The 26,297-nt window shown below is 39.8% G+C and overlaps 1 protein-coding gene across 1 annotated transcript in view; it reads right to left on the bottom strand.

The window, feature by feature from the left end:
• Positions 1-26,297, bottom strand: part of LOC134527568 (C3 and PZP-like alpha-2-macroglobulin domain-containing protein 8) — a 148,675-nt gene that overhangs the window by 9,716 nt on the left and 112,662 nt on the right. Inside the window, exons 26-29 of the mRNA XM_063360357.1 lie at positions 21,104-21,341; positions 20,142-20,272; positions 1,854-2,066; positions 328-479 (exon numbers count right to left, since the gene is read on the bottom strand). Of these exons, the coding sequence (XP_063216427.1) occupies positions 328-479; positions 1,854-2,066; positions 20,142-20,272; positions 21,104-21,341 (734 nt within the window). The remainder of the gene's footprint in view (positions 1-327; positions 480-1,853; positions 2,067-20,141; positions 20,273-21,103; positions 21,342-26,297) is intronic.

The raw sequence follows: 26,297 nt of genomic DNA, 5'->3' as shown, positions 1-26,297 counted from the left end.
GTCTTGGCAACCGGGGTTTTATGGCCATACTCTACTATGAGCGCTACTATCTAGCGAATGGGCCCAACACTACTCTCAGTCTTGGCAACCGGGGTTTTATGGCCATACTCTACTATGAGCGCTACTATCTAGCGAATGGGCCCAACACTACTCTCAGTCTTGGCAACCGGGGTTTTATGGCCATACTCTACTATGAGAGCTACTATCTAGCGAATGGGCCCAACACTGCTCTCAGTCTTGGAAACCAGGGTTTCATGGCCATACTCCACTATGAGAGCTACTATCTAGCGAATGGGTCCAGTCTCGGCAACCAGGACTGAGACCCACCTGAAACAGGTCTTGAGCTTAAGCAGCGGCAGCCGGCCCTCGACCTGCTCGAGCAAGTCGTGTCCGAACACCACCTCGTCCTCCACGCCCGCCCACAGCTCCAGCAGCGGCGAGTGCCTGGCCGGGGCGTACGTGGAGTACCGCACCTGGCCCTGCAGAACATCACTAGTCTCGCAAACAACCCAGTCCAAACATTCCACCAGCGTGTCTCAATAGCTTCACTCCTTTGTTTTGGTTGAGGATATTTTCGGGCAAGGAAATGGGACAGAATGAAAAATTTCACGAATGATTTTAGTTACAAAATATGTGGTTTGCGTTATGTTTTTTTTTGTAAATGGAAACGAAAATTTTTGGGCGCAATTACAGATATATTTGCAAATTTGGTACATTTACATGAAAACAACTGTATCACTACAAAAAAAAAGTTCGCAGTAACACTGGGGTCGGATTATAATCCGGGCATTTATGCTTTCTGTAGTCCCAGTATCTCGTTCCCTCGATAGCTTTCCAGTATTAAGTGCATACATAATAAGCATGATGTAAAAAATAAAAATAAATCGTTGATAATTCGATAATTTTCCATGGTTTGAAAAAAAATATGCTTGAATGAACAATCAGTTAAAATATAAAATAATGCCCCAATTTTTTTAAGAACTACTCAATATTATCTCGAAAAACATGTTTCATATGTGCAAAAATAACCATGGCCATGTGTTGTACAATTTACAATATCTTTCTTGTAGTAGTGTAAACTATTTATTGACAACGGGTTTCCAAAGAAATCTTCTGTAAAGGTGCATAACACATTTTTTCTGTGTAATTGTGAAGTGGCATGCAAGGTAATGTACCACAATAAAATTACAAAGTTACTTAAAACATTACCTGAGAGGCACATCGTCGACGAGAAAACTGCATGTCAGTCTAGTGTGTTGCAAATCTAGGCTAAGAGACATGTTATGCACAAACCAGTGTCGCCCTTAAAGCTTTTACGCTTCGAGACCTCATTCGCCCAGCCAGGTATTCAATTTTCTTCTTTTCAGCCACAGGCAGCATAATAGCAAACCATATTTAAAAGAAATGTATTGCAAACACATCTGAAAAATTTTATGAAACGAAGCAACCCTTATCTGTTCAAATTTTTGTTCCGAAACTACAGAGTTAACTCCATATTCAAAGCTGCACTGACATTGATGAAAAGTCTAAGGAACCAAAATACTGGAACCAAAAACCTTTAAAAGTTGGATATCATCTGGTTCTTGGAAATAACCTAACTGTTCCTGAAACATATGTTATAAACTATTGTTTAGCATCCCCTGTGTGCGTAATGTTACACAGAAGAAAAAATTTGAACTTTCGCAAACCAGTTTACAATTAATAGTTTGTAACACTACAAGGAAGATACTGTAACTTTGTGCAACAAGTGGCTATGGTTAATTTTGCATGTATGACATGCGTTTCTGGAGATAATGCTGAGTATTTCTTAGTGTAACCACGGGAGAGGCAAGGGGAACTCAGGAGGGACGCACCTGTATGGTGGCGCAGCCGGCGCCCGTGGCGTACACGAACACCTTGGTGGGCAGGCTGGGCAGCTGCAGGTGCTGGGCTGCGGAGCGCGCGCGCAGCTGCACCGTGTCAGTCAGCTCCATGCCGCTGGTGGCTAGCGACACCGTGAGCGCGCGCCGCCCGTCCCCCGCCAGCGCCCGGAACCGCGCCAGGGCCCGCGCCGCCGTCTGCACCACCTGCGGGCCCACTCCGCCCTGCACTGTGCCGCGTCACCAGTGAGTGACTCCACTCAGCTTCAAACCTACACAGCTGCAGCATATATATCTTTGTAGCCGAGAGGCTACTGATTATTCGGGAGGGGCAGGTAGGCCATGTTAGAATAAACAATAGGTTTACTGTTGCATACTATTTATTTGCGCCGTCGAGTACGCTAAGAAATTTACAAGTGTCTACAGTGCACAACAGCCTACTCGTGCTAAGAGGCAGACTCGAACTGTCTCTCCTTTCCTCCTCGCCAGCCTGCTAGCCCGCACGGAGGAGGGGTGATAATCCCTTTGGCATCCGGGCTAATGGGACTCCTGGAGGGTGCGCGCTGCCCTCTGGCCCAGGGGTGTACAAACACCGACGGGAAAGCCGGTGCTGATAGCCGCATGGTGGGCGTAGCGCGGTAGATGTCTTCGCGATGTACCGCCATAGTACCCCCATGCCAGTGACTTGCGCACAAATTACGAGAAACCACCTTGGAGGCGGTTAGGAAAGCGGACTTGGCGGCCGGATCGACGTGTTGCAGTTTGAGGAGGCACGATGTTGACATCCAGATGATTCGTTGGAGCGGCCATCCCAGCAGCAGGACGTGGTATGTCGTGGTCCTCTGGAACGATGTCATGGATGGTGTATGCAGGTTTGAGGCGATCGATGGAAACAGTAGCCTGCCTACCATGCATTTGGATAGTCGCAGTTTTTCCTGAGCGACTAACAACAGAGAAAGGCCCCTCATACGGAGGTTGCAAGCACCCTTTTGGACCATCACAGCGAACAAAGACTTCAGAGGATGTGGCAAGATCCTTGAAAATTAATGTTCTCGGCTTATTGTGTCTTGTGCCACCAACCGGTTGGAGTTCACGAAAGTGCTGCCGAAGCTCTTGGATAAGGCCCGGGCATTCCAGTTGTCCTGCATCAGGATGGGCGACAAGAAACTCGCCGGGTAGGCTTAGTGGTTGGCCATATACCAAATCTGCTGCAGAAGCACAGAGATCCTCGCGCCATGCTGCTCTGATGCCTAAGAGTATGGTGGGTAAGATGTCCACCCAGTGCTCTGTCATATGGCAACGTATGGCGGCCTTGAGCTCTCTGTGCATTCGCTCCACCATGCCATTGGAGGCAATATGTAATGCAGTGGTCCAAAAGCGAGTCATTCTCGTCAGGTTACTGAGGTCCCTGAAAAGGCAGGACTCGAACTGGCGCCCTTGGTCGGTAGTGATTTGTAGGGGAGTTCCAAAGCGTACAACCCAGTTGGCATAAAATGCTCGGGCTATGGCATTAGCTTCAATGTTCTCCACTGGAACTACCTCTGGCCAGTGGGTGAATCGGTCTATGATGGTCACACAATAACAGTAGCCTTGTGAGACAGGCAAGGGTCCCACAATGTCGATGTGGATATGATCAAAGTAGGAGGATGGTGGAATGAAGGAGCCAACAGGGGAAGAAACATGGCGAGAAATTTTTGAGCGCTGGCAGCGTTGACAGGCACGGGCCCATCTTCGACAGTCCGATTTGACAGAGGGCCATACAAATATTTGGGTGACCAACCGTACAGATGCATTAATGCTTGGGTGAGCCAGCTGGTGTACCAAGTTGAATGCATCCTGGCAAAATGGGGCTGTGATGAAGGGTCGTGCTGTTGGTGTGGAGACATCGCAGTAGATCTCTGTTGGGGAATCTGGTAAGCATATCTTCTGCAGCTGCAGGCCAGAATCTAGTTGTAGAAACCTTTGTAGCTCTTCATCCTCAGCCTGTGAGGCCGCAAGGGCTTGGTAATCGAGGGTTGCAGCGACAGCATCCACTCTAGACAGGGAATCTGCCATGTTGTTATGGGCCCCTGTGATATGCCTAATGTCTGTGGTGAACTGGCTAATAAAATCTAGATGTCAGGATCTCCGAGGTGAGCACTTGTCGGGGTTTTGCTGGAAGGCATAAACGAGAGGCTTGTGGTCAGTAAAAACAGAGAAATGTCTGCCTTCGACCATTTGGCGAAATTGATGGATCCCTAAATAAATGGCTAGTAGCTACCGATCATAGGCACCATATTTTTGCTGAGCAGGGTTGAATTTCTTGGAGAAAAATGCTAATGGCTGCCAGGATCCTTGCACAAGCTGTTGGAGAACTGCTCCCATTGCAAAATCTGAAGCATCTGCCATTATTGCTAAGGGTGCGGACGAACTTGGATGGGCGAGCAGGGTGACTTCAGCAAGGCTAGTTTCGCACTTCTCAAAGGCACTGTCACTGTCGGGTGTCCATGTTAACAGGGCTTTGCCTTTCACATCACCCTTTAGAAGTTCGTAAAGGGGAGCCTGCAACTGGGCAGCCTTGGGAATGAAGCGCCAGTAGAAGTTTAGCATTCCTGTAAACTGGCGTAGCTGCTTCGCCGTAACTGGTTTTCTGTTGTGGAGTATAGCGTCAACCTTCTCTGGAACGGGTGTGGTACCATCTGCTGAGATATTATGTCCTAAGAATGTCACTTGTGGTTGGCCAAATATGCACTTGGATGGGTTAATAAGTAGTCCATACTGAGCAAGGCGTCGGAAGAGTTCCTCGAGGTGCTGTCTATGTTCTACCTCATTTATGGAAGCTACCAAGATATCATCAAGGTAAGACACACAAAATTCAAGTCCACTGAGAACTTCGTCTATGGACCTCTGAAAAGTCTGAGCAGCATTACGAAGGCCGAAAGACATGAATGGGAATTCATAAAGCCCAAAGGGAGTTGTAATGGCAGTTTTTGGAATATCAGCTGGTGCAACTGAGATTTGGCTGTAGGCCCTCACAAGGTCAATATTGAGAAGATTGTTTTTCTGCAAAGAGTGTGAGAGAAGTCTTGTATGTGGGGAATAGGATATCTGTCTGGAATTGTCCCTGCATTGAGCAAACGATAGTCCCCACATGGCCTCCATTCCTCCCCTTTTTTGGGTACCATGTGCAGAGGTGAAGACCAGGAGCTGTCAGAAGGGCAAGCAGTGCCAAGTTTGAGCATTGATTCAAACCCCCTCTTTGCAATCGTGAGTTTGTCTGGTGCTAAACGACGTGGTTTGCTGCCCAGTTGTAGTGCGTATATGGTGTATTGCAAAATGTTGGACAAGATGTGGGGTACCATATGGGCGGGTAAGACATACATACTTCTGGAGGAGTTCAAGGTAGTGAGATGATTGAGGCAGAGTCCTGACACTACTGATGTCACTTGTAGCCTTGTGGAAAACAGAGGCAAGAGATGTGGTACTGTCTACTAGGCACTGATTCCGAATGTCTACCAACAGGCCATAATGGTGGAGGAAATCCGCACCGATGATTAGTTTGGTAACATCGGCCACCACAAAATGCCAGACAAAATCATGCCTGAGTCCTAAGTTTAAAGTTAGGGTAAGGAAGCCATAAGTCGAAATATTTGAGCCATTGGCTGCGAACAAGACATAATTAGACTTGGGTCGCCTTCCAGGCAGTCTAGCACAAGGAAACACACAAATGTCAGCACCTGTGTCAACCAAAAACTGTACCTTTGTGCCCTTGTCCGAGATGAAGAGGCGGCTGCCTGAAGACGGGGTTGGATCACTGGCCACCATCAGTGAGTCCCCAGAATGTTTCCCGAGCTGTATTCGCAGGGCTGAACACACTTTCGCGCTCCATCGCCAAAGCAACGATTTTACCAGCAGATCCCCTGCAAACTCCTGCTGCGGGAGCGTTGCTGGCGTGATGTAGATGGGGAGCGGTCGCGGCGACTGTCGTGCTGGCCAAGACGAGTAGGTGATGCTACCGCTGCGATCTCCTGTCGCAGTGTTGTGGCCATCTCTCCTATTTTGGCAGTCATGAGGATTGACATTTTCTCGAACATGGATTCCAATGAGGCTGCTTCTGCCATCTGTGGTCTCGGGTGTTATCCGCGATGGCATCTGCAAGCTCGACTAATGAGTCCAACAAAGAATTTGTCTGTGTCGCCAAGATCGCTGGCGTTGGTGGTGGTAAACGACCCAGCCACAATGACTTGAGAAGGTCATCTGGAACTACTGTTCCTGCCAAACTGCGGAGGTGCCGTAGAAACTGCGAAGGCCGTCGGTCACCGACTTCCTCGTGTTCCAGTAGTTGTTTCGTTTTCCGTTCCTGTGAAGCACTTAACCTCTTTATAAGTTCTGATTTGAGTCGGCCATATTTGTCCTCAGTCGGGGGATGGACAAAAATATCGCGCACTTTGGTCGCGTATTTACAGTCCAAATACCTGCCACATAGTTGAACTTGGTTTCGTCGGAATTGACACCTGATAGGGCAAACTGGTTTTCCACTTGAACGAACCACATTTCCGGGTCCGGAGCCCAGAATGGTGGAATGCGTACCTCAACACGCTCGATAAAGACGGTTGATGATGGGGGTTCAGCCATAACTGCGGAAGTGTTATAGAGTGATAATGACTCACTAAAAAAAACGGAGGTGCGATTATGTGCTGGAGCACGATGCAACTGCCTGGACTGTGTTGCCGAACATCAACATAACTCCTACGTGCGTGTCACAACGAGTCTCGGAAGTCCGAAATATGTGCTGGAAGTGTCACAGAACTCGTTCATTTCCTCTACTTCCGCGGCAGTACGGGTGACGAGCGGCGCGGTTGATGTGCGACGCGGATGACACGCGGCGCGGATGATGTGCGGCGCGGATGACACGCGGCGCGGACGACATGCGGCGCGGGTGATGTGCGGCGCGGATGACACGCGGCGCGGATGATGTGCGGCGCGGATGACACGCGGCGCGGACGACATGCGGCGCGGGTGATGTGCGGCGCGGATGACACGCGGCGCGGACGACTTACGGCGCGCATGATGTGCGATGCGGATGACATGCGTCGCGGATGACGTGCCACGCGGGTGACGTACGGCGCGAGCGATGTGCCTTGCGGGCGACGCGCTACGCGCGTTACATGCGGTGCGACAGGTCGCTTATATTACGCAAAACATGAATATCGCGTGACACTTATTTCGGAACTCATACTGGCCTTGCCCCTATCACGTCGGGGTCACCACTGTAGCCGAGAGGCTACTGATTATTCGGGAGGGGCAGGTAGGCCATGTTAGAATAAACAATAGGTTTACTGTTGCATACTATTTATTTGCGCCGTCGAGTACGCTAAGAAATTTACAAGTGTCTACAGTGCACAACAGCCTACTCGTGCTAAGAGGCAGACTCGAACTGTCTCTCCTTTCCTCCTCGCCAGCCTGCTAGCCCGCACGGAGGAGGGGTGATAATCCCTTTGGCATCCGGGCTAATGGGACTCCTGGAGGGTGCGCGCTGCCCTCTGGCCCAGGGGTGTACAAACACCGACGGGACAGCCGGTGCTGATAGCCGCATGGTGGGCATAGCGCGGTGGATGTCTTCGCGATGTACCGCCACAATCTTATTAGAGCAGACTTTGCTTGTGGTCGTTATGTGTGACTCACCCGGTTAACAATTGCAGTGATGTAACGTGCGTCGAAGTGAAGACAGCGAGAGCTGTAACTGCGGAAGTAATAGACCGATTTTTGTGATTAAAACTTTTAGTTGCTCGTGAGTGATCACTGAGTGGTGCTAGTTGAGTGGAATAACCATACAGTTATTAACATTGGTTTTGGAGCCATTAATCGCCAAATACCCAAGCAAAAATATTTTTTTTGGAGAAAAGAAAGAAAACAAGCGAAATCGTCCAAGCCGAAGCACTTTAAAACGCAGAGAAGTGTTGTAGGATTCGAATGAGGCAAAATGTAGCCGAGAGAAATGAGCCCGTGGAGCACAAGAGCCCCGAACGAGGCGCTCGAGCGAGCCTCAGCCGTCCTCCTGGCGAGAAGCGACGGGGAATACAGAACATTGTTTGGTAGTGGACGTGGATATGCTCTCTGATGATTCTGTTGATATGGAGTCAGTTGAGCCAGTAGTTGTGAAGGATGGTGTCGCAATTTTATGTCGCGATTTTTCTGGCGTGGACGCACGGCCGTCAAGTAGGACGTTCATCGAATTCACGTCAAAAATAAACAAATTAATTTTAAAAATTATTTTATATATTTCATACACAACACTAATGTTCAGTGTGATGGATATTCCTAAATTATCTCCTGGCGGCTGTTGCCCAAAATAAAGCCTACACAGATATTTATTTTGTTGCCATGGCGTAGGACTTATCTTTAGCTACTTGCTGAAGTCGACACTTGCGACCTGGTGTGGCTATCACGACAGTTGTGGTCGCCCGAGTGAAGCGATAAGTTATTTTCTCGCGGCGCTTACAGGCTAGAGCCTTTTAGTACATATGTGGTTGGAACAAGTACAGAAGATCAGGGAGATATTTTTGATGTCTTGACATGTCAAAATAAAATTGGGATGAATATTCAAAATTAGAATTCTAGCAAAAAGATGAAACAATTCAATTATGGCGGGGCCTTATCTTCTTAATAGCAAAAGAGAATCCACGTTGAAGGTGCGAGTCTGGTCAAAACTGTCATCCTTGGAGGTTTGGAATGCTGTAATAAAAGTGTTTTTTATCCTGTAGTTACACACTGTCACCAATCTGATGTATCATTTTTAATAAATAATTTGTTACTCAAATCAAACTGAAACCGTCATTTCATTATGTATATTTATGAAATTTCCATTCAGCCCACCCGAGTTATCTAAACTTAAAGGGGGTATGTCCTATTCCCGGTATTTTTTTTTTATATTTAACGTTTAGTGGCTGAACTTAAAAAAAGAAAAATGTAGTGCATTATTTGCTGGAAATTTTGAACTTTTAAAAATTTTGTGCAGTATAGATAAGGAGAACCAAAAGGAATTAAAAAAAAAAAAAATCAAATATTTGCATTTAAAATCAATGCTGGTGGCAATTGCGTGGTAGTTTTTTTTTTTTTTTCAAATTTATTTTAAATATTTATTTTATTTTATTTAACTTTATAAAATCACAATATTTCTGAAAATTTTAAAAGGTTAGCATAAGTAATACAATTTTTTGAGAAATATATTAAATAATATCACCTAGTTGCCAGTAAAAATGCCTTCGAACTAAAAAAGTTCCAGTTTTATATACCACTTCCTCCTCCTTGTCCATAGTCCACAAAAACGTTAAAAATGCAAATTTGCCAGCTTTTTATGCAAAAATTATGCAAAAAATATTATTCTCATTTCGCGAGAGTTCAGCCACTCCAAACGTCGGCAAGTTTAACCGTGTGGAACGTACCCATAAATATGAAATAATGACCTTGTATGGGACACACACCCTTTAGCACAGCAAAATACAGGTTAAGATTTTATTTAATACTTCCACGGCCTAAATATTACTAAAATGTTTTCTTGGGAAATATTCCAAATAACTCATATGTGTAAAATAATTTTATTCCAACATGATTTGTTGATTTAATTAAAATATATTGCCTTTTATTTTTCGACTGTAAATAATTACTCATAGAACTGATGTTAGTGATATCTCTCCAATACCAAGAAAAATGCGATTCTTACAAATATCATATCAGATACACTTCGTAGAATTATTAGTTAATAATTTGTATGTGAAATTTCCTGCATGTGTAAATAAATCAATTATTATGATCACTTTTTACAATAGCGAAAACCATACTTATTCGTGTAAAATAAATTTTCTCTTCCGTCCAAGCACTACAAAGTAGTGTTTTTAAAATATAAACCAATTTTGTTACTAGTAGTATATAATAGTTCCTCCGGCGCCTGGCGCCGGCGCGTGGATCGTGATTGTCGGTCAGCCATATTGGACTGTGACGTCACGGCGGCAAAAATTCCTCAAAATTCCTCAAAAATGACTCAAAATGACTCAAAAATTCCCGTTTTAAGAAAAAATTTCCCGTTTTCGAAGGAAAAATTCCCGTTTCGAGGGAAAATTTCCCGTTTTATTCCTTAAACATACCAGCAGCTAGAAATGTCCATATGTAGGCTTAAGCATCCATGTCTACAGCCTCAGATAAGCCTCTGACGTCATCATGGATTATGACGTCACCGCTGCAATTTCCGTTACGCCCGCCATATTTAAATTTATTATACGATTTTAATGAAAACAATTTAAATTTAAAAAAAATTCATTTAATACAATTTTTAATAAAAAAAAATATTTAAAAAACATACATTAACGACACAGAGCTCGGAGTCCTCGGTTCGAACCCGGTGATCCAGATACTGACGTTGCCGCCGACGTACCATTTCCAGGCATACTCTTATGCACATCAATCATTCGCTGTTGTATAGACACCTTTACTTTCTGCCGCGCAACAGGTCCTTTGCATGTCTCCAAGTGTTGCTGCAAATTAGCATTTCTTGCACATTTGGAAGCACCGACAACGAAAAGGCAGCACATTTGGAAGCACAATAAAATGGCAGCACATTTGGAAGCACAATAAAATGGCAGCACATTTGGAAGCACCGACAACGTAAAGGCAGCACATTATGAAGCACAATAAAAAGCTTCCAAATGTGCTGCCTTTTCGTTGATGGTGCTTCCAAATGTGCTGCCTTTTTATTGTGCTTCCAGAATGTGCTTCCTTTTTGTTGATGGTGCTTCTATTTTTAATGTTGTTTTGACTCTAGTATTATAATAAATTGATCTTGATTTGACTAGCGTATTATTCCATTCGGAGCATGTATATAAGTGAGTCCTAGACAGCAGGTCGCTCAGTTTGTTACTGTCGACGATGGTGTACGGATCACCTAGTTTGTTTCTTCTGGTGCATTAGTCACGTAATTAATTACCAGTTCTTGCGAACTCGATGGCATCTTTACCGACTTTAACGACGAACTCGATGGAGGTTGTACCATCGTCTACGGGAACCTTGACGACAGCTACGACGGAGAAGGAGCAGATCCCGTTGGCAACGGCGACGACAACACTGGAGGAGACTTCATCAGACATGATACCACCAGCAGAAGAGACTTTAATGCCGGTAGTGCTGGCTGCACAGGAAACCTCGACGAACGCTGTTTCGCCCTCTATGGTGACTTCAATGGATGGTGATTCGACAACAAACAACGAACATAAGTGCTGTTACTGCGACAAGATTTTCTCAAACAACAGCAATGCTCGACGACACGAGAGGAGCGAATGTGCCAAGAACCTTTATCGAAAAATGTTTGGCTGTGAGAAATGTCGTAAGAAATTTACAAGAAATGCTAATTTGCAGCAACACTTGGAGACATGCAAAGGACCTGTTGCGCGGCAGAAAGTAAAGGTGTCTATACAACAGCGAATGATTGATGTGCATAAGAGTATGCCTGGAAATGGTACGTCGGCGGCAACGTCAGTATCTGGATCGAGTATGAAAGGTTCGTCTTCATCACCGCGGTATCCTTGCAGCTACTGTGATACGTCGTTCGCATTTTCCCATGATGCACGAAGACATGAGCGGAGCAAATGCATGAAGAATCCTTCTCGCATGAAGTTTCGCTGTGATGATTGTTATGAATGGTTTACTCGAATTGATAATTTGCGTCGACATGCGAAAAACTGTAAAGGTGAAGTCCGTGCGCCTACTACTAAACTACCTGCAGAAATTTCGACTCCTCGCTTTAGATTGGAGACTCGTAGGCGTACAAACAAGAGAACAGATGCGCAGCAACCGATTGTTATGGCATCTGGACATGGAAATAAACCTAAGACTGTGATCGGTGCTCTAAAGGTGAATGATAATGGCTTCTACTTGGCGTAGTCTGCATTTCGTGGAACATTGAAAGACTATTATTATCTAAATACGTTAGGTGAGTCGAAAGACATTTGTAATTTTCTTGATGATATCAGACAGAACATAATCAATCAGCTTACTGATGATGTAGCAACAAACGGACCTTTTATATATAACTTGTGGTTGGACTGTATATATGGAAAGCCATATACGTTCGATGACAAAGTGAAGAAGTGTGCATTCAAGACATCGGCTGCAGTAATTTACAGTTCTGACGATGTGAAGCAAACTGTTAAAAACGGTATCCAGAAACTCTGTCAAGAAGAGGAGAACCATGTCAGTAAAGGTTCTGGTTGGACTCTGTCTAGTATAAACCGATTGGAGATAAGAATTAGTCATTTCACACCGATGCGGAACTAAATGATTGATTATAAATTTGCTAGCTTGTGCCGTTTATTGGTATGATTGGCACAGATTTTAATTTTTAGGCTCAAATTTTCATTTTTCAATTTTTTGCATTTTTATTCTTATTTAATTTTTGTCAGACTTCTGTACACTCATATCAAACCTTTTTTATCCTAGTTCTCTTTCCCTGGTTTTCGGCGCACACTAGTGGCCGTGTCCTTAAGTCTCTCCCTCTCTCTTTTCTTTGGCCGCCAGAGAGCCCACTTGTCCCCCACCCCTTTAGCACCATCCTGGTTGCAAGTCACCTAGCGCGAGATTTGCGAGTCGAAGTTAAACTTAGTTCAACTGCGCCTCCATAGAGCGCGCGGCGCTCGACGGCTATAGAGGTTTTTACCAAGCAACAGACCTTCGTTTTACCTTGCCTCGGACGTCTTCGGCTCCTTTCGGCGCTGAGCCATATCTCCCCCCCCCCCCTTTTTCGGCCTACCGGGTCCCAGCATCTTTTTTTTTTATGTTCTAGCCGCCATGATGGATTAATGCGCGGGCTGTTGGGCTGACTACATCGGCGTCTCTGTCAAACTGCTTCTTGAATAATAAATCGCGTGCAGATCTGCCTTCTTCTGCGCTATAGGATGTAATCGTCTTGGCCGAGGGAATTTTTCCTTAAAACTTTTCTTTGTCTTCTGTTAGTTAGTCAGTCAACCCGAATAGCTACGTTTTAGTATAATTATTTTAAATTCTTTTCTTTGTGCTTCCGCGACATCTCCGCGATGCGCGTCCTAACTGGCGATCGCGCAACATGAATGGAATCATCTGTCATCACCCTGCTTCGGTGAGTCTTTTTCATTCAATATTTCCCCCAATTCGCTCCCTTTTAGCGGGCTTTTGCCTGATTGATGGTCTGTCTGCTACTTGGTCTAATCTCTGTCGATATTGGACCTTGTTGCAGGCAGGGTGCAAGAGATACCTACCGATTGAAGAAACACCCCCGTCATCCGAGAGTCACCCCTCCACAAATGGTCGTGATTGAAAATCAATTCAGTGAACCCCAACAAAATTTATTCTGCTCTTCCCGCCGAATTTTACCTGGTCGTGAGTTCTGAACGACAAAATTTCATTAATCTTGGTGTGCCGGTGTACAGGGGAGAAGTTTTTGTGAACTATGTAAAGTTATATCTTCAGTAATTATGACTTAAGAGGAATTAACCCTTATTGGACATGGTGATATTGTAATTTTTTTTTGCATAAGATTCAAAACCAAGGCAATATATTCTAACTATTTTTGTAAACATTTCACTATGGCTAGAACCTTGTTAAATTTTCGCTAGATTCGCGGTCCGGACTCGCTAACACTATAAATTGTGTTCATGTTTTCTTCATTAATGATTGCTAAGATGTTAAAATGCTAATTTGTTGATCGATGGTTAATCTGCCTTGATATTTTCTGGTAAAATCTAATTAAAGAAAGATTATGCACCACATAAAAGAATATTAATATAAATAAACCAGGAAGCCTATAGATCACATGACTTATTTTGTTGTTTTTATTTAATTGAGTACCTATATGTATATTTCTATCGATCCACTGACTCCCAAATGGATTGTTTGTAGGGAGTTTCTAAATTGTTTTGTTCCCCGCCTCGTGCCACCTCTGGTGATGTTCGAATTTTATGTGAATTTTGTAGCTTGTTGCTCAGCTGTTTCCTAGGACTTTTAAGAGGTGTTATAACACTAAAAATCAAGGGCACGAGGGGCGTTACAAATTGGTAGCAGAGCGTGGTTTGGTCTATAGGCATACCTAAGTCAAGTAGGCATACCTAAAATAAAATATAATATATATATTTAAAATAAAAAATTATATACTTTTTGGATTTAAATTTTGTATTATTAACATTGTGAACTGATCGCTGGTACACCCTGTAGTTATATTGCGGTTAAAATTTTAAAATTATATTTGAGTTTTAACGTCCCGCTGTGACTGTGTTTGCGCGCGGTGTTAGACACCGCGCGGCCCCGTCGGCGCTACGTCCCGTGCAGGCAGCGCGCCTTATCTCCCGCGCGTGTCATTCTCCCTGTATACCACTTCACCCCTCCCCTTCAGCCTCACTGGCTGTTGGACGCAAGGTTATTCCGTTGCCCACCACGTCCGGCAGCGTAGACAATGCGTTGCAATCAAGTTTGATCCTCACGGCCGACAGTGCCCTGAGTTTGTCTAAATTCCTCCTTTTATCATCCGTGTTTTTTTTATAACACATCCGCCTGTAAACCAGGCCATCTTTGTGAAAAACATATACATAGAGGTCCTTTCGGACATTGTGGTATTTTTTGTCTCTCTGCGCTTACGCGCGGTATCATGTTACTCTCATGTTCAGGACTGCCAACCTGACGGCTACCTTTTCCTCCCTGTTGTCCACATACCTTGTGTCGTTAATAAGGCAAACCAGTTTTCGTACCTACCACGGACTTCAGTTAGCACTTTACATATTGCATTTTTGCTTCCTATTTTAAATTTAAGCAGCCTATAATTTCCTTTTTTGAAATATAAAATATGTTATATAAATATTAAAATTAAATTTAAGTATAACTTCATTTTGTTTTGAGCACATAATATTTAAATGTTGTGTTATAGCTATATATCTATACATAATTATATTTAACATTTTAAGAATAATCTCAAGTTAAGAATTATAACATCTAAATGGGGTCTAGAAATTACTTTTATAAACATTCTTAATTCAATAATCATAATATAACTTTACACCAATTATTTAATATTACAACTAATGTAAGCATAATAATGCTATTTACTATTGTCCCAAGTACTTAATATTTACTAGATGCAATCCATAAATTCTACAAGAAGTTTATTTTGCAAATTTATCTAAGGTTAGAGATAATAATTATAATGACTACAATAAGAAATAGGATTTCATCGTAAGCTATACATACATATTTACAGTCAATTTAATTCTAAAATTAATGTATGCCTTGATGCATTTGATTATTGTTTATTACTTTTCCAATATTTGTATCTATCAAGTAACTAGCACTTTTGTTCTGATGATATTTTTGATCACCTAGTGAGAGGTGTATTCATTTTAGCCTTCACCGAAAGGTTCCTAAATTAAGTTGTTGTGGTGTAGGTAAATTAACCACATTTTTTTATCAGCTAGTACGGAGATGATGATTGACTAGGACGTCAAATGCATTTATTTACGTTGACTATATTAACCAGTAACTGAACTGTATATTCATTGTTTCTCAGACTGTATTGAGTGTTAACTAATTTTGTATTATTGTTTCAATAAGATTTCTAATTTGTTTTATTTTCATTAAGAATTAAATTTTTTTTTCACTGTACAGCTACGTAAACTATTTGAGCACAGTAGCTGATACCTTTGTGCATCTAGATATTTAAAGTTTTTTTTATTCTATTAATTGTCTTACACACTCTCCCTAAAATTAGTAGCTATTTTACATCATTATGATAATATTATTATACTTTGTTTTTGCAATTGTGACTTCCAAGGTGGCATTAAGGTTTAAATTTTGTGTTTTTCTAAAGTCGAACTAGGTCACGCTCGCCACAGTGCAGCACTATATTCAGGCGTTAAATCGCGAGAGGTCCTCTGAGCCAATGAGCCAAGACCTGGTCCTCTGAGTGAAACATCTCATGACCGTTTTCGAGTGTTCTTTGGGTTCCATTCCCACTACTCATCTTTGGACGGCCTATGTTCAAACCCCCTCTCAGGCAGTGTAAACTTTTGTGCCCGCCATGGAAGATCCGACGGCGAAATTAATTAATTTAAATTTAGTTATGTTTATTAGGATTATAATATTAAATGTTATGATAATATAATTAATTAATTTTGAGTGCGAGGACTAATATTAATTAATATTTAATTATAATTACAATTAATAATTAGATAACTTAACTTTTAAAATAAAGTTGACCAAATAAAATATTTTTCATAATATAAATATTATGGTTTTTACACAATCTGTGTTTGTTTTAATCTTTTTCTAAATTCATTTAAATTCGTTGATCTTTCGGGTTTCGAACCCGAACTAACTCAGGGTGAAATTCCCTCGTGGGTATCTTTGCTTCAGCCTGTTGGTCTGATCAACCATCAGAGCTTGAACATATTGATCCTATGTAAGTTAACAAATGTAGTTTTCGGGACTGAGGTGTACTTAGCTTTTGAGCAAGTATAAAATTATATAATTTAGTTTGATCCATCGTCAGAGTGTGCAGGGCTTGGACCCATGCCTTCGACTTCTTATGGAAAGACTATTGTACAGGGGTTTTCATTCCCATTTAGTTTGTAAGTTACGGGTCACCATACCCATATACAGGGGTTTCAATCCCCATATATCGCTGAGTGCTCAAGGACGCATTTCCCTTGTTTTGGCCTCAGTAATTTCGGATTTCCCTCACAGTGCCCACTTTGTGAAGCTACACGATGTCCATCATCTGAGATCAACGTGATTCAATATTTACTTTATTAACTAATTATGTGTGATCATTATATATAATTTTAGATTGATCAATGCTAAATATTAAGATTTTATGTTGAGTCTCTTGACCTAAAAGTATTTTATTCTTATTTAATTAATATTGCACCCATAATAATTATCTATAATTATAAATTTTCTTTAAGAATAAGAATTATTCTAAAAAAATATTTTTAAGTGACCAAACTTAGTAATTGAGATTATCTGTAAGGTATGACCAACTACATTAACCAATAAGTTTATTCATTTGCCTCTATCTCGACCCTACTCCCTCTCTTAACTCAACGCGACTGGAGGTGCCGACGCGCCACAGCCGTACGTCAAATGTTAGTAGTAGTATACAGGCGAACCTGGTAACTCGCCGAACTGAAATGTTATTTTGTTGCATTTGTTTTCCCCTGTGCTCCGCATTCAAGCGGGGGTGTATGTGCCGTTTATTGGTATGATTGGCACAGATTTTAATTTTTAGGCTCAAATTTTCATTTTTCAATTTTTTGCATTTTTATTCTTATTTAATTTTTGTCAGACTTCTGTACACTCATATCAAACCTTTTTTATCCTAGTTCTCTTTCCCTGGTTTTCGGCGCACACTAGTGGCCGTGTCCTTAAGTCTCTCCCTCTCTCTTTTCTTTGGCCGCCAGAGAGCCCACTTGTCCCCCACCCCTTTAGCACCATCCTGGTTGCAAGTCACCTAGCGCGAGATTTGCGAGTCGAAGTTAAACTTAGTTCAACTGCGCCTCCATAGAGCGCGCGGCGCTCGACGGCTATAGAGGTTTTTACCAAGCAACAGACCTTCGTTTTACCTTGCCTCGGACGTCTTCGGCTCCTTTCGGCGCTGAGCCATACTCCCCCCCCCCCCTTTTTCGGCCTACCGGGTCCCAGCATCTTTTTTTTTTATGTTCTAGCCGCCATGATGGATTAATGCGCGGGCTGTTGGGCTGACTACATCGGCGTCTCTGTCAAACTGCTTCTTGAATAATAAATCGCGTGCAGATCTGCCTTCTTCTGCGCTATAGGATGTAATCGTCTTGGCCGAGGGAATTTTTCCCTAAAACTTTTCTTTGTCTTCTGTTAGTTAGTCAGTCAACCCGAATAGCTACGTTTTAGTATAATTATTTTAAATTCTTTTCTTTGTGCTTCCGCGACATCTCCGCGATGCGCGTCCTAACTGGCGATCGCGCAACATGAATGGAATCATCTGTCATCACCCTGCTTCGGTGAGTCTTTTTCATTCAATATTTCCCCCAATTCGCTCCCTTTTAGCGGGCTTTTGCCTGATTGATGGTCTGTCTGCTACTTGGTCTAATCTCTGTCGATATTGGACCTTGTTGCAGGCAGGGTGCAAGAGATACCTACCGATTGAAGAAACACCCCCGTCATCCGAGAGTCACCCCTCCACAAATGGTCGTGATTGAAAATCAATTCAGTGAACCCCAACAAAATTTATTCTGCTCTTCCCGCCGAATCTTACCTGGTCGTGAGTTCTGAACGACAAAATTTCATTAATCTTGGTGTGCCGGTGTACAGGGGAGAAGTTTTTGTGAACTATGTAAAGTTATATCTTCAGTAATTATGACTTAAGAGGAATTAACCCTTATTGGACATGGTGATATTGTAATTTTTTTTTGCATAAGATTCAAAACCAAGGCAATATATTCTAACTATTTTTGTAAACATTTCACTATGGCTAGAACCTTGTTAAATTTTCGCTAGATTCGCGGTCCGGACTCGCTAACACTATAAATTGTGTTCATGTTTTCTTCATTAATGATTGCTAAGATGTTAAAATGCTAATTTGTTGATCGATGGTTAATCTGCCTTGATATTTTCTGGTAAAATCTAATTAAAGAAAGATTATGCACCACATAAAAGAATATTAATATAAATAAACCAGGAAGCCTATAGATCACATGACTTATTTTGTTGTTTTTATTTAATTGAGTACCTATATGTATATTTCTACCGATCCACTGACTCCCAAATGGATTGTTTGTAGGGAGTTTCTAAATTGTTTTGTTCCCCGCCTCGTGCCACCTCTGGTGATGTTCGAATTTTATGTGAATTTTGTAGCTTGTTTCTCAGCTGTTTCCTAGGACTTTTAAGAGGTGTTATAACACTAAAAATCAAGGGCACGAGGGGCGTTACAAGCTTTCGTAAGTGATCCTGTAGTAGAATAGAAATTATGTAATAAATATTATGTTTGTAAAAGAACTTGCGGTGTTTAATTCCTCGAACCTGTTACTATTATGTTATATTGATGTTATATTTAATTTTTTTTGCATCATCCTAGATCGTACCAAGGACCTTAGTCGATCTAATTAATCAGTATATTAATTGGAAATTTATTTAATGATTTCTGAACTTTTTCCCGAATCTCTAGCAATATAATTACGAATTTTCCACGATGTTGGTGTTGATGGCTTATAGGTTGATGATAGTAGTACAGGTTTTAAAGTCTCTTTAAGAATGTTGAACATGGTATATTGAAATTATTATTATTTTACATAAAATTAAACATTATTGCATCGATCGGGTATCGAACCAAGGACTGAAAATGATCGAATCAATCTATAAAATGATGAGTGATTTATTTAATGAATTTTGGAATTTTTCCCGAATTCCTAGCTAAATAATTACGCGATTCCAAGATGGCGGCCAAATGACAAGATGGCGGGTGACACAGCAATAATAAATGATTACTGCACTCTAGCGGGTGCGAATTCAACTAACATGGCGCCAGCGCACTCTAGCAGACGATAACAAAATGATGGCTTCCAGCAGACGAAGACAAGATGGCGGACATGACATCATACTAGTTGACCTTGTTATTGGTGGTGGTAGGTTAGTCTGTAGGTGACTTTCGTGGAGGAAGGATCGGTCGCCATTTTTTTTTGCCCTCACCAGGTTCGAACCGAGGACTCCGAGCTCTGTGTCGTTAATGTATGTTTTTTAAATATTTTTTTTTTATTAAAAATTTTATTAAATGAATTTTTTTTAAATTTAATTTATTTTTCATTAAAATCGGATAATAAATTTAAAGATGGCGGGCGTAACGGAAATTGCAGCGGTGACGTCATAATCCATGATGACGTCAGAGGCTTATCTGAGGCTGTAGACATGGATGCTTAAGCCTACATATGGACATTTCTAGCTGCTGGTATTTTTAAGGAATAAAACGGGAAATTTTCCCTCGAAACGGGAATTTTTCCCTCGAAAACGGGAAATTTTTTCTTAAAACGGGAATTTTTGAGTCATTTTGAGTCATTTTTGAGGAATTTTGAGGAATTTTTGCCGCCGTGACGTCACAATCCAATATGGCTGACCGACAATCACGATCCACGCGCCGGCGCCAGGAACTATTATATACTACTGTTACTGAAACAGTAAACTGTACACTTACTGATTTATTCAAATATTTTTGCTAATTCTCACAATAGTGTTTTTACAGACGGGCAAATTTAAGAACAAAATACTGACCTCAGTGTGCTTGTCCAGAATGTGGGATCGATAAAACAAATATCTTGCCACCGGTTCAGCTGACTTCAGATCTTCCAGGTAAGAGAACGTCATGAGAGTGTAAAGAGATGCCTTATATTCTTCAATGCTGTCTGTAAAAAGATCAAAATGTTTCAAAAACACGACTCAGAATGAACAAAGGTTTAGTCAGAAGGAAGTTCTGTTCTACAATGATACGTAAGCGGAGACGGATCTAACGCAACACAGTTTCTACAATAGCACGCAGACGGAGACGGACCAGCACGGATCAGCTCGGCAATGCTGAGCTCTTCCGTTTACGTTGCTCCGTGCGACCAATAGAAGTCGAGTATTTGGCTGCGGGGGTAGCCATGTTTGTTTATGTTCTAAATACATTAAAATAATTTGAAGTTCAAATATATCTAGTGTTCTATTATAACTGTGTGGTTTCCGTTTATTATTTATCAGCTGTGCCGGCCTCGCGTTGCTGTGGCTCAGTCTGGTTAAATGGAAAAGAAAGAAAAGAGAAATTACTTGTTTCTTTGGGTGCGATTAGAGTAAAATTTCAATAACAATTTGAAGGCCAATTTTTAATGCAACGTTTTAGTGGAACATTTTTTTGAGACGTATTTGCAAAATAAGTTTCCCACATCAAATGTAGTGATCTTTATTAATTTTTTAATTTTTTTCTTACAACGTTGTGTCAAAAATTTCAAAGCAGGAGGTGAATAACGTTCAGAGATTAGCTATTTTGTACAAACAAACATTTTCATTTTTATTTACAAAGTTGAAAAAACGTAAATTCTGCCCTTTGTTATGGTATTTCAGTATAATAAGTTTTTCTTAAAATGAAATCAATGTTTCGTAACCTGGAATTGCTCCGTTACCGCACATTGTGGACGCGATAGCGAGATGTCACGTGAGATCCGTCTCGGTTCCCGTGCCACCGCAGGGCGACGCCTCACCCGAGTCTCGCTCGCCGGTCTTCGCGCGCGGCGGGTCGTCTGCAGGAGCCGGCTGCCAGCCGAAGTCGCCCTCCTCGTTGGTGGAGGCGCCCCGCAGCCGCGCCAGCGCCGCGCCGAGCGCCCCGCTCTGCGCCAGCGCCAGCGCGTACGCCAGCGCCGCCAGCGGCAGCGGTGCGCTGACGCGCGCCAGGCTGGCCTCCAGGAAGCCGCGCGCGCGCAAGCCCACCGCCGCGTCCTCCTGCGGGCGACACGCCTCAATCACAGGATCAACGATTCCATTAATGCCATCTGGCATGTGTCTCGTTGTCTGAGCAACCTTAAACATATGTGTAGGGTCATTTTTTTTTATTTTAACGTTGAACCGTACATCTGTATTTACAATGTAGTTCATAAGCATCTTGAGTTAGTTCGCAGAACTTGTTTGGTAAATGAACAACTGCAATGCCTGTTTTGCACAAGTGTGTAAACCTATGATCGCTAGAAATGTGATCTCTGACACATTTGAGAGTACAGTTACCGAATGGTCCGAAATTCAGGAACTTAAAATACGAAGGGAGAATTTTGTCAGAACTTCGATTTCTTCGTTAAATATTGACACCTGGAATTATAATGAACTGATATATAATTCAAAATATCACTAATTTTTTTAAGGCATAGAAAATTATTGTTGTGTTAATGATGGGCTGAAAAAATTTTGAATTAATTTTTAAAAGTTCTTTAATGTGTTATAATAGTATACCAAGTCGTTCTTCACAGTCACAGACAGTATATTTTCATGTGCTTCTTATTGCGAATGTCAAATCGAACATTTAAGATATTCGTGAAGTCGAATCGAATTGCGAATGTCAAGTCGAACATTTGAGATATTCGCGAAGTCTAATCGAATTGTGAATGTCAGATCGAATGTCGAATCGAAGTCGAATCGAATTGCGAATATTGTTTTCTGTGAAGCTGTATTACAATAATTTTATAAAAGAATTAAGTAAAATAATTCGCTAAATATTTAAAATGTTTGAACTGTAAGCCCCATATTTTACATCTATACTAATAATAAAAGTATTCGAGGCAAAAACTCTGTAAATTAGATAAAATAATTAAACTATTGAAATTGGCTATTTAAATTATTGAGAACTCAAAAATATAGTTTTAAATTTTTTTTTTGTTTGTCTGTTTATCTGTTCGAGCATCAGTTGAAAACTACTGGAAGGATTTTGACGTAGTTTTTTTTATGGTAATATCTTGGGCTAACGTAGAAACTATCCTCTATATCAAAATAGATAATTCCACCCCTAAGAGAGTGAAAAAGGAGTATGTTTTAAAGGTTAATAATTAATTATATCTCCGTATATTTAGGCACAATGAGTGATATTGAGTACTAATAATAAACATACGACAACTTACAATAATTTTTATATTTTGCGAATTTCAACCCCTAAGGGGTGAACAAGGCGTAAGTATGTTTTAAAAATTATTAATTATATTCCGAATTTAATTAAACATAACGAATGATTTCGGGTACCAATTATGACCATTCGAAAACTACCCTTCACAATTATTATATTTTGCAAAATTCAAACCCTAAGGGGTGAACAAGGTGTAAGTTTGTTTTAAAAATTATTAATTATATCTTCGAATTTAATTAAGCACAATGAATGAATTCGGTTACCAATAATGACCATTCTAAAACTGTAATCCCGAATTTTAATATTTGGCGTAATTCAATCCCTAAGGGATGGAAAAGGTATAAGTACGTTTTAAAAGTTAGTAATATTTCCGTATTTAAATAAGTGTAATGAATAATTTTGGGTACCAATAATAAATATACAATTTTACACGTATTGTTCTTTGTATAATTGAACCTTAAGGGGTGAAAAAGAATTATGTTTTTAAGATTATTACATACCCATTTCTCATAAATTATTAAGCATAATAAGTGATTTTGGTACAATAATAAACAAAAAAAAACTAATAACAATTTTTATATTTTGCATAATTCAAACGTTCAGGTGTGAAAAAGAAGTATGTTTTTAAGAATAATAATTATATATCCAAATGTAATAAATTACAACTAGTGCTATTGGGTACCAATAATAAACATACAAATGCTAACCATAATATTTGTATTTTTGCGAAATTCAAACCATAATAAATGAAAAAATTATAAGTATATTTTGATTAAGAATCATATCTAGTTATTAAATTATTAAGCAAAGTAAAATATTTGGCCTACTAATAATAAACATATGAAAACTACCAACTACAATAATTGTATCATTTTGCGAAATTCCAATCATAAGGTGTGAATAAGGGGTAAATATGGTTTTAAGATAAGTGATTTAAATTCGAATTTAATCAAGCTCAGAAATAAAAATTTCGGTACTAATAATACACACACGAATACTACCAATTGTTCTACCATTTTACTTTACTGAAACTCTTAAGTTCGGTAAAAGTGTTAGGCACGTTTTTAAAACAAAAAAAAATTTAACTTCCAATTCAATTCGAACTAGAAGTAAGATTCTAAAAAACCTGCATCTAAAGTTATCTATTGCTTAATTTTTGCGTACATTAAAATTCCACATTTAATGTGGCGATAACGGGGTAAGTTTCCAGATATTAAAAAAAATGTATCTTCGAAACTAATAAAGTATTATGTAAACTAAATGGTAAAAATAATAAACTAAAAATTATTTTTTAACTTAATTAAAATATTCATCTCCTAAGGTGTGTAATGATGTAACGTTAGGAGTAAAGAAAAAATGCATATTTCCGAATTTACTAGACGTAAGGGTTAGATATTAAGAATGAACAACAAGGACATAGATTTACGAATTGTATTTTAACAGTTTTTCTTCTTTTCGTCTTTTAAGGGTGGGAAAAGGGAGTAAGTTATGTTTTATCATAAAAAATAAAGCAGTATGTAAGAAACTTCGAATAAATAATGTAAATAGTAAATAATGTAGAATTATTTAATATTTTTTCGATATTCGACCCTAAATCATATATCCAAGTAAATTAACATGAAGGTAAAAAAATTAGCAAGAATAAGGTAAAAATTATGATTTAATATTAGTTTTAACATTTACCATTTTTCTATATTCGACTTAATAGGGGTGTAAAGGTAGTTAATGTTTTTATTGAAAAGGTAGTACTTCTGAAGCTACCTAATCAAGCATGATGTAAGTTATGTAATACTATTTTCAGAAATTCAATATCTGCCAACTCTTTCATACAATATGCTGTAATTCTACTTTTTTAAAAAGTGAAATTTTGAAAATATTTTTTAACATTAAAAAATAATATTTTTTGATCAAATAAAACTTCATTTAAGAATATGAAATGTTAAATAAACATACCTTTATCTACATTCTCTTATTCGACATTTTCCAAAATATTAACTCTTAAGTTATAACAAGGGTTAATATAATTTTTAAAAAAATATGGAATTCATAAAATCATTATTTGCAAAATTAATTTTAACTCAATATAAATGTAACATAATTATAATTGTTTTTTGTTTACATATGTAGTTAAAATAAATCATAGTGTTAGTTTGGTTTTTGTTGCCATATTTACTTAGTTCTTAATTTTTACATCGGCATCCCTGTGGGAAAAGAGATTTGTTACTTTGTTTAAGTAATACTAAGTAAAGTAAGGGTCAACTAATATGTTGTATAATAAATTTGATATCTGTAATTTACATTACAAATAAAGATGTTATTGTATCAAATTTGTTTAAAGTGAAATTATTTAATAATTCTTAGAATATCTCAAACCATGGTAAATGGAAGTTTCAGCTTAAACGATGGCATAAACTATGTTAAAATGATTTAGGTGCGAGTTTAAGAATTTTTATTTATTGTCTACCTCATGAAATGAAAAGGAGGTTAAGTATGATTTCCTTGCATCATCTGTAAAGCTTTGCATCACATGCGAATAAAACGAATAGCAATTCTACTGGTGAAATCAAATCGAATATTAAAAAGCGCTTCGATTTGATTCGCTGAATCGCAGCGGTGCCGTGGGAGGGACGCGCCGCATCCCACGCGCGCACAAACACGCATAGAAAACGGGCACCGGGCACCACGGAAAAAAAGTAAATAACATTTTTACATTATTTTAAGTGAAAGAGCACAGGAAAACAATAGCAAATACATGTTCACATACTGATTTGGTACATAAAAATAAAGATATAAAAAGTAAATGAAAATGAAGCGTCTCCAGTGCTGTTGGTCGCTGAGGTAAGTGTTCGAGGCACGACATAACACGAGTTCAGTGGTGATGTTCCGTAATGGTCTCAAAGGTAATCGAGGGGTAAAAGAGTTGCAAATTGCGGTATTCATGTAGTTTTACGTGCATGGTCACTAGGATGGGATGAGAAACTCGAAAGTTGCGTATTTTCTTGCTGATTAACGAAAAAGCAATGAAAAAATTGTCATATATAGTATATTCAGCTCACGTTAATGGCCTTAATTTTTGAAAAGAAAAACACCAATGTTAAACTTTACGCTAACGTTATACCGTTAACGTTTATGATATTTTAATAGCGCTTAAGTACTTCTTTTTAGTTGCTTGATGATAGTAAAATTATATTTATGAACCATGCACTTAATTTTGAAATTGGGCATTATTAGGGAGGAAATTATTGTAATTTTGGTGAAAAATTTAGGCTTATATATTTTAAAAACACAAGCATTATATTTATATAAGATTAAACAATTCTGTAGCTTCTTGTCCATTAAATATTATTTTGTAATGACGCAGAACTTTCCACGAGGAAGGGTCTGCAATTCGAGTTCCACACATATCTTAACCAACCATCCAACCAATTACGATATGATAAATTTTGTTGATTTAGACAATTATGTGGCCTGAAACTAAGATTTTTGTTTAAATTTGGGAATATTGGAATTTGATAACAAAGTTTCCCTAAATAGCAATAACTGTCTTCTTGGCCACACATTTAATCGCAAACTCTTTGACAAGTTTGATGCACCTTTCAACAATTTGGGTATAGAATTAAAAACTTAAAAAAATATACCAAATGGAGACAGAGATTTTTTTTTTTTTTTTTTTGCAAAACTGACGAAATTCTCTTTGATGTCAAGCCTTACAACATTGGAGGAAGCAACAACAAACATTATGTCTAATCTACCATAGTCATAAACGTAGTCTCTGCGTGACAGAGATAGCA

The sequence above is a fragment of the Bacillus rossius genome, chromosome 1 (genome assembly GCF_032445375.1).
Source record: "Bacillus rossius redtenbacheri isolate Brsri chromosome 1, Brsri_v3, whole genome shotgun sequence".
Lineage (NCBI taxonomy): Eukaryota > Metazoa > Arthropoda > Insecta > Phasmatodea > Bacillidae > Bacillus > Bacillus rossius.
Note: the sequence above shows the minus strand (reverse complement) of the source record. Positions and strands in the feature narration are given on the sequence as shown.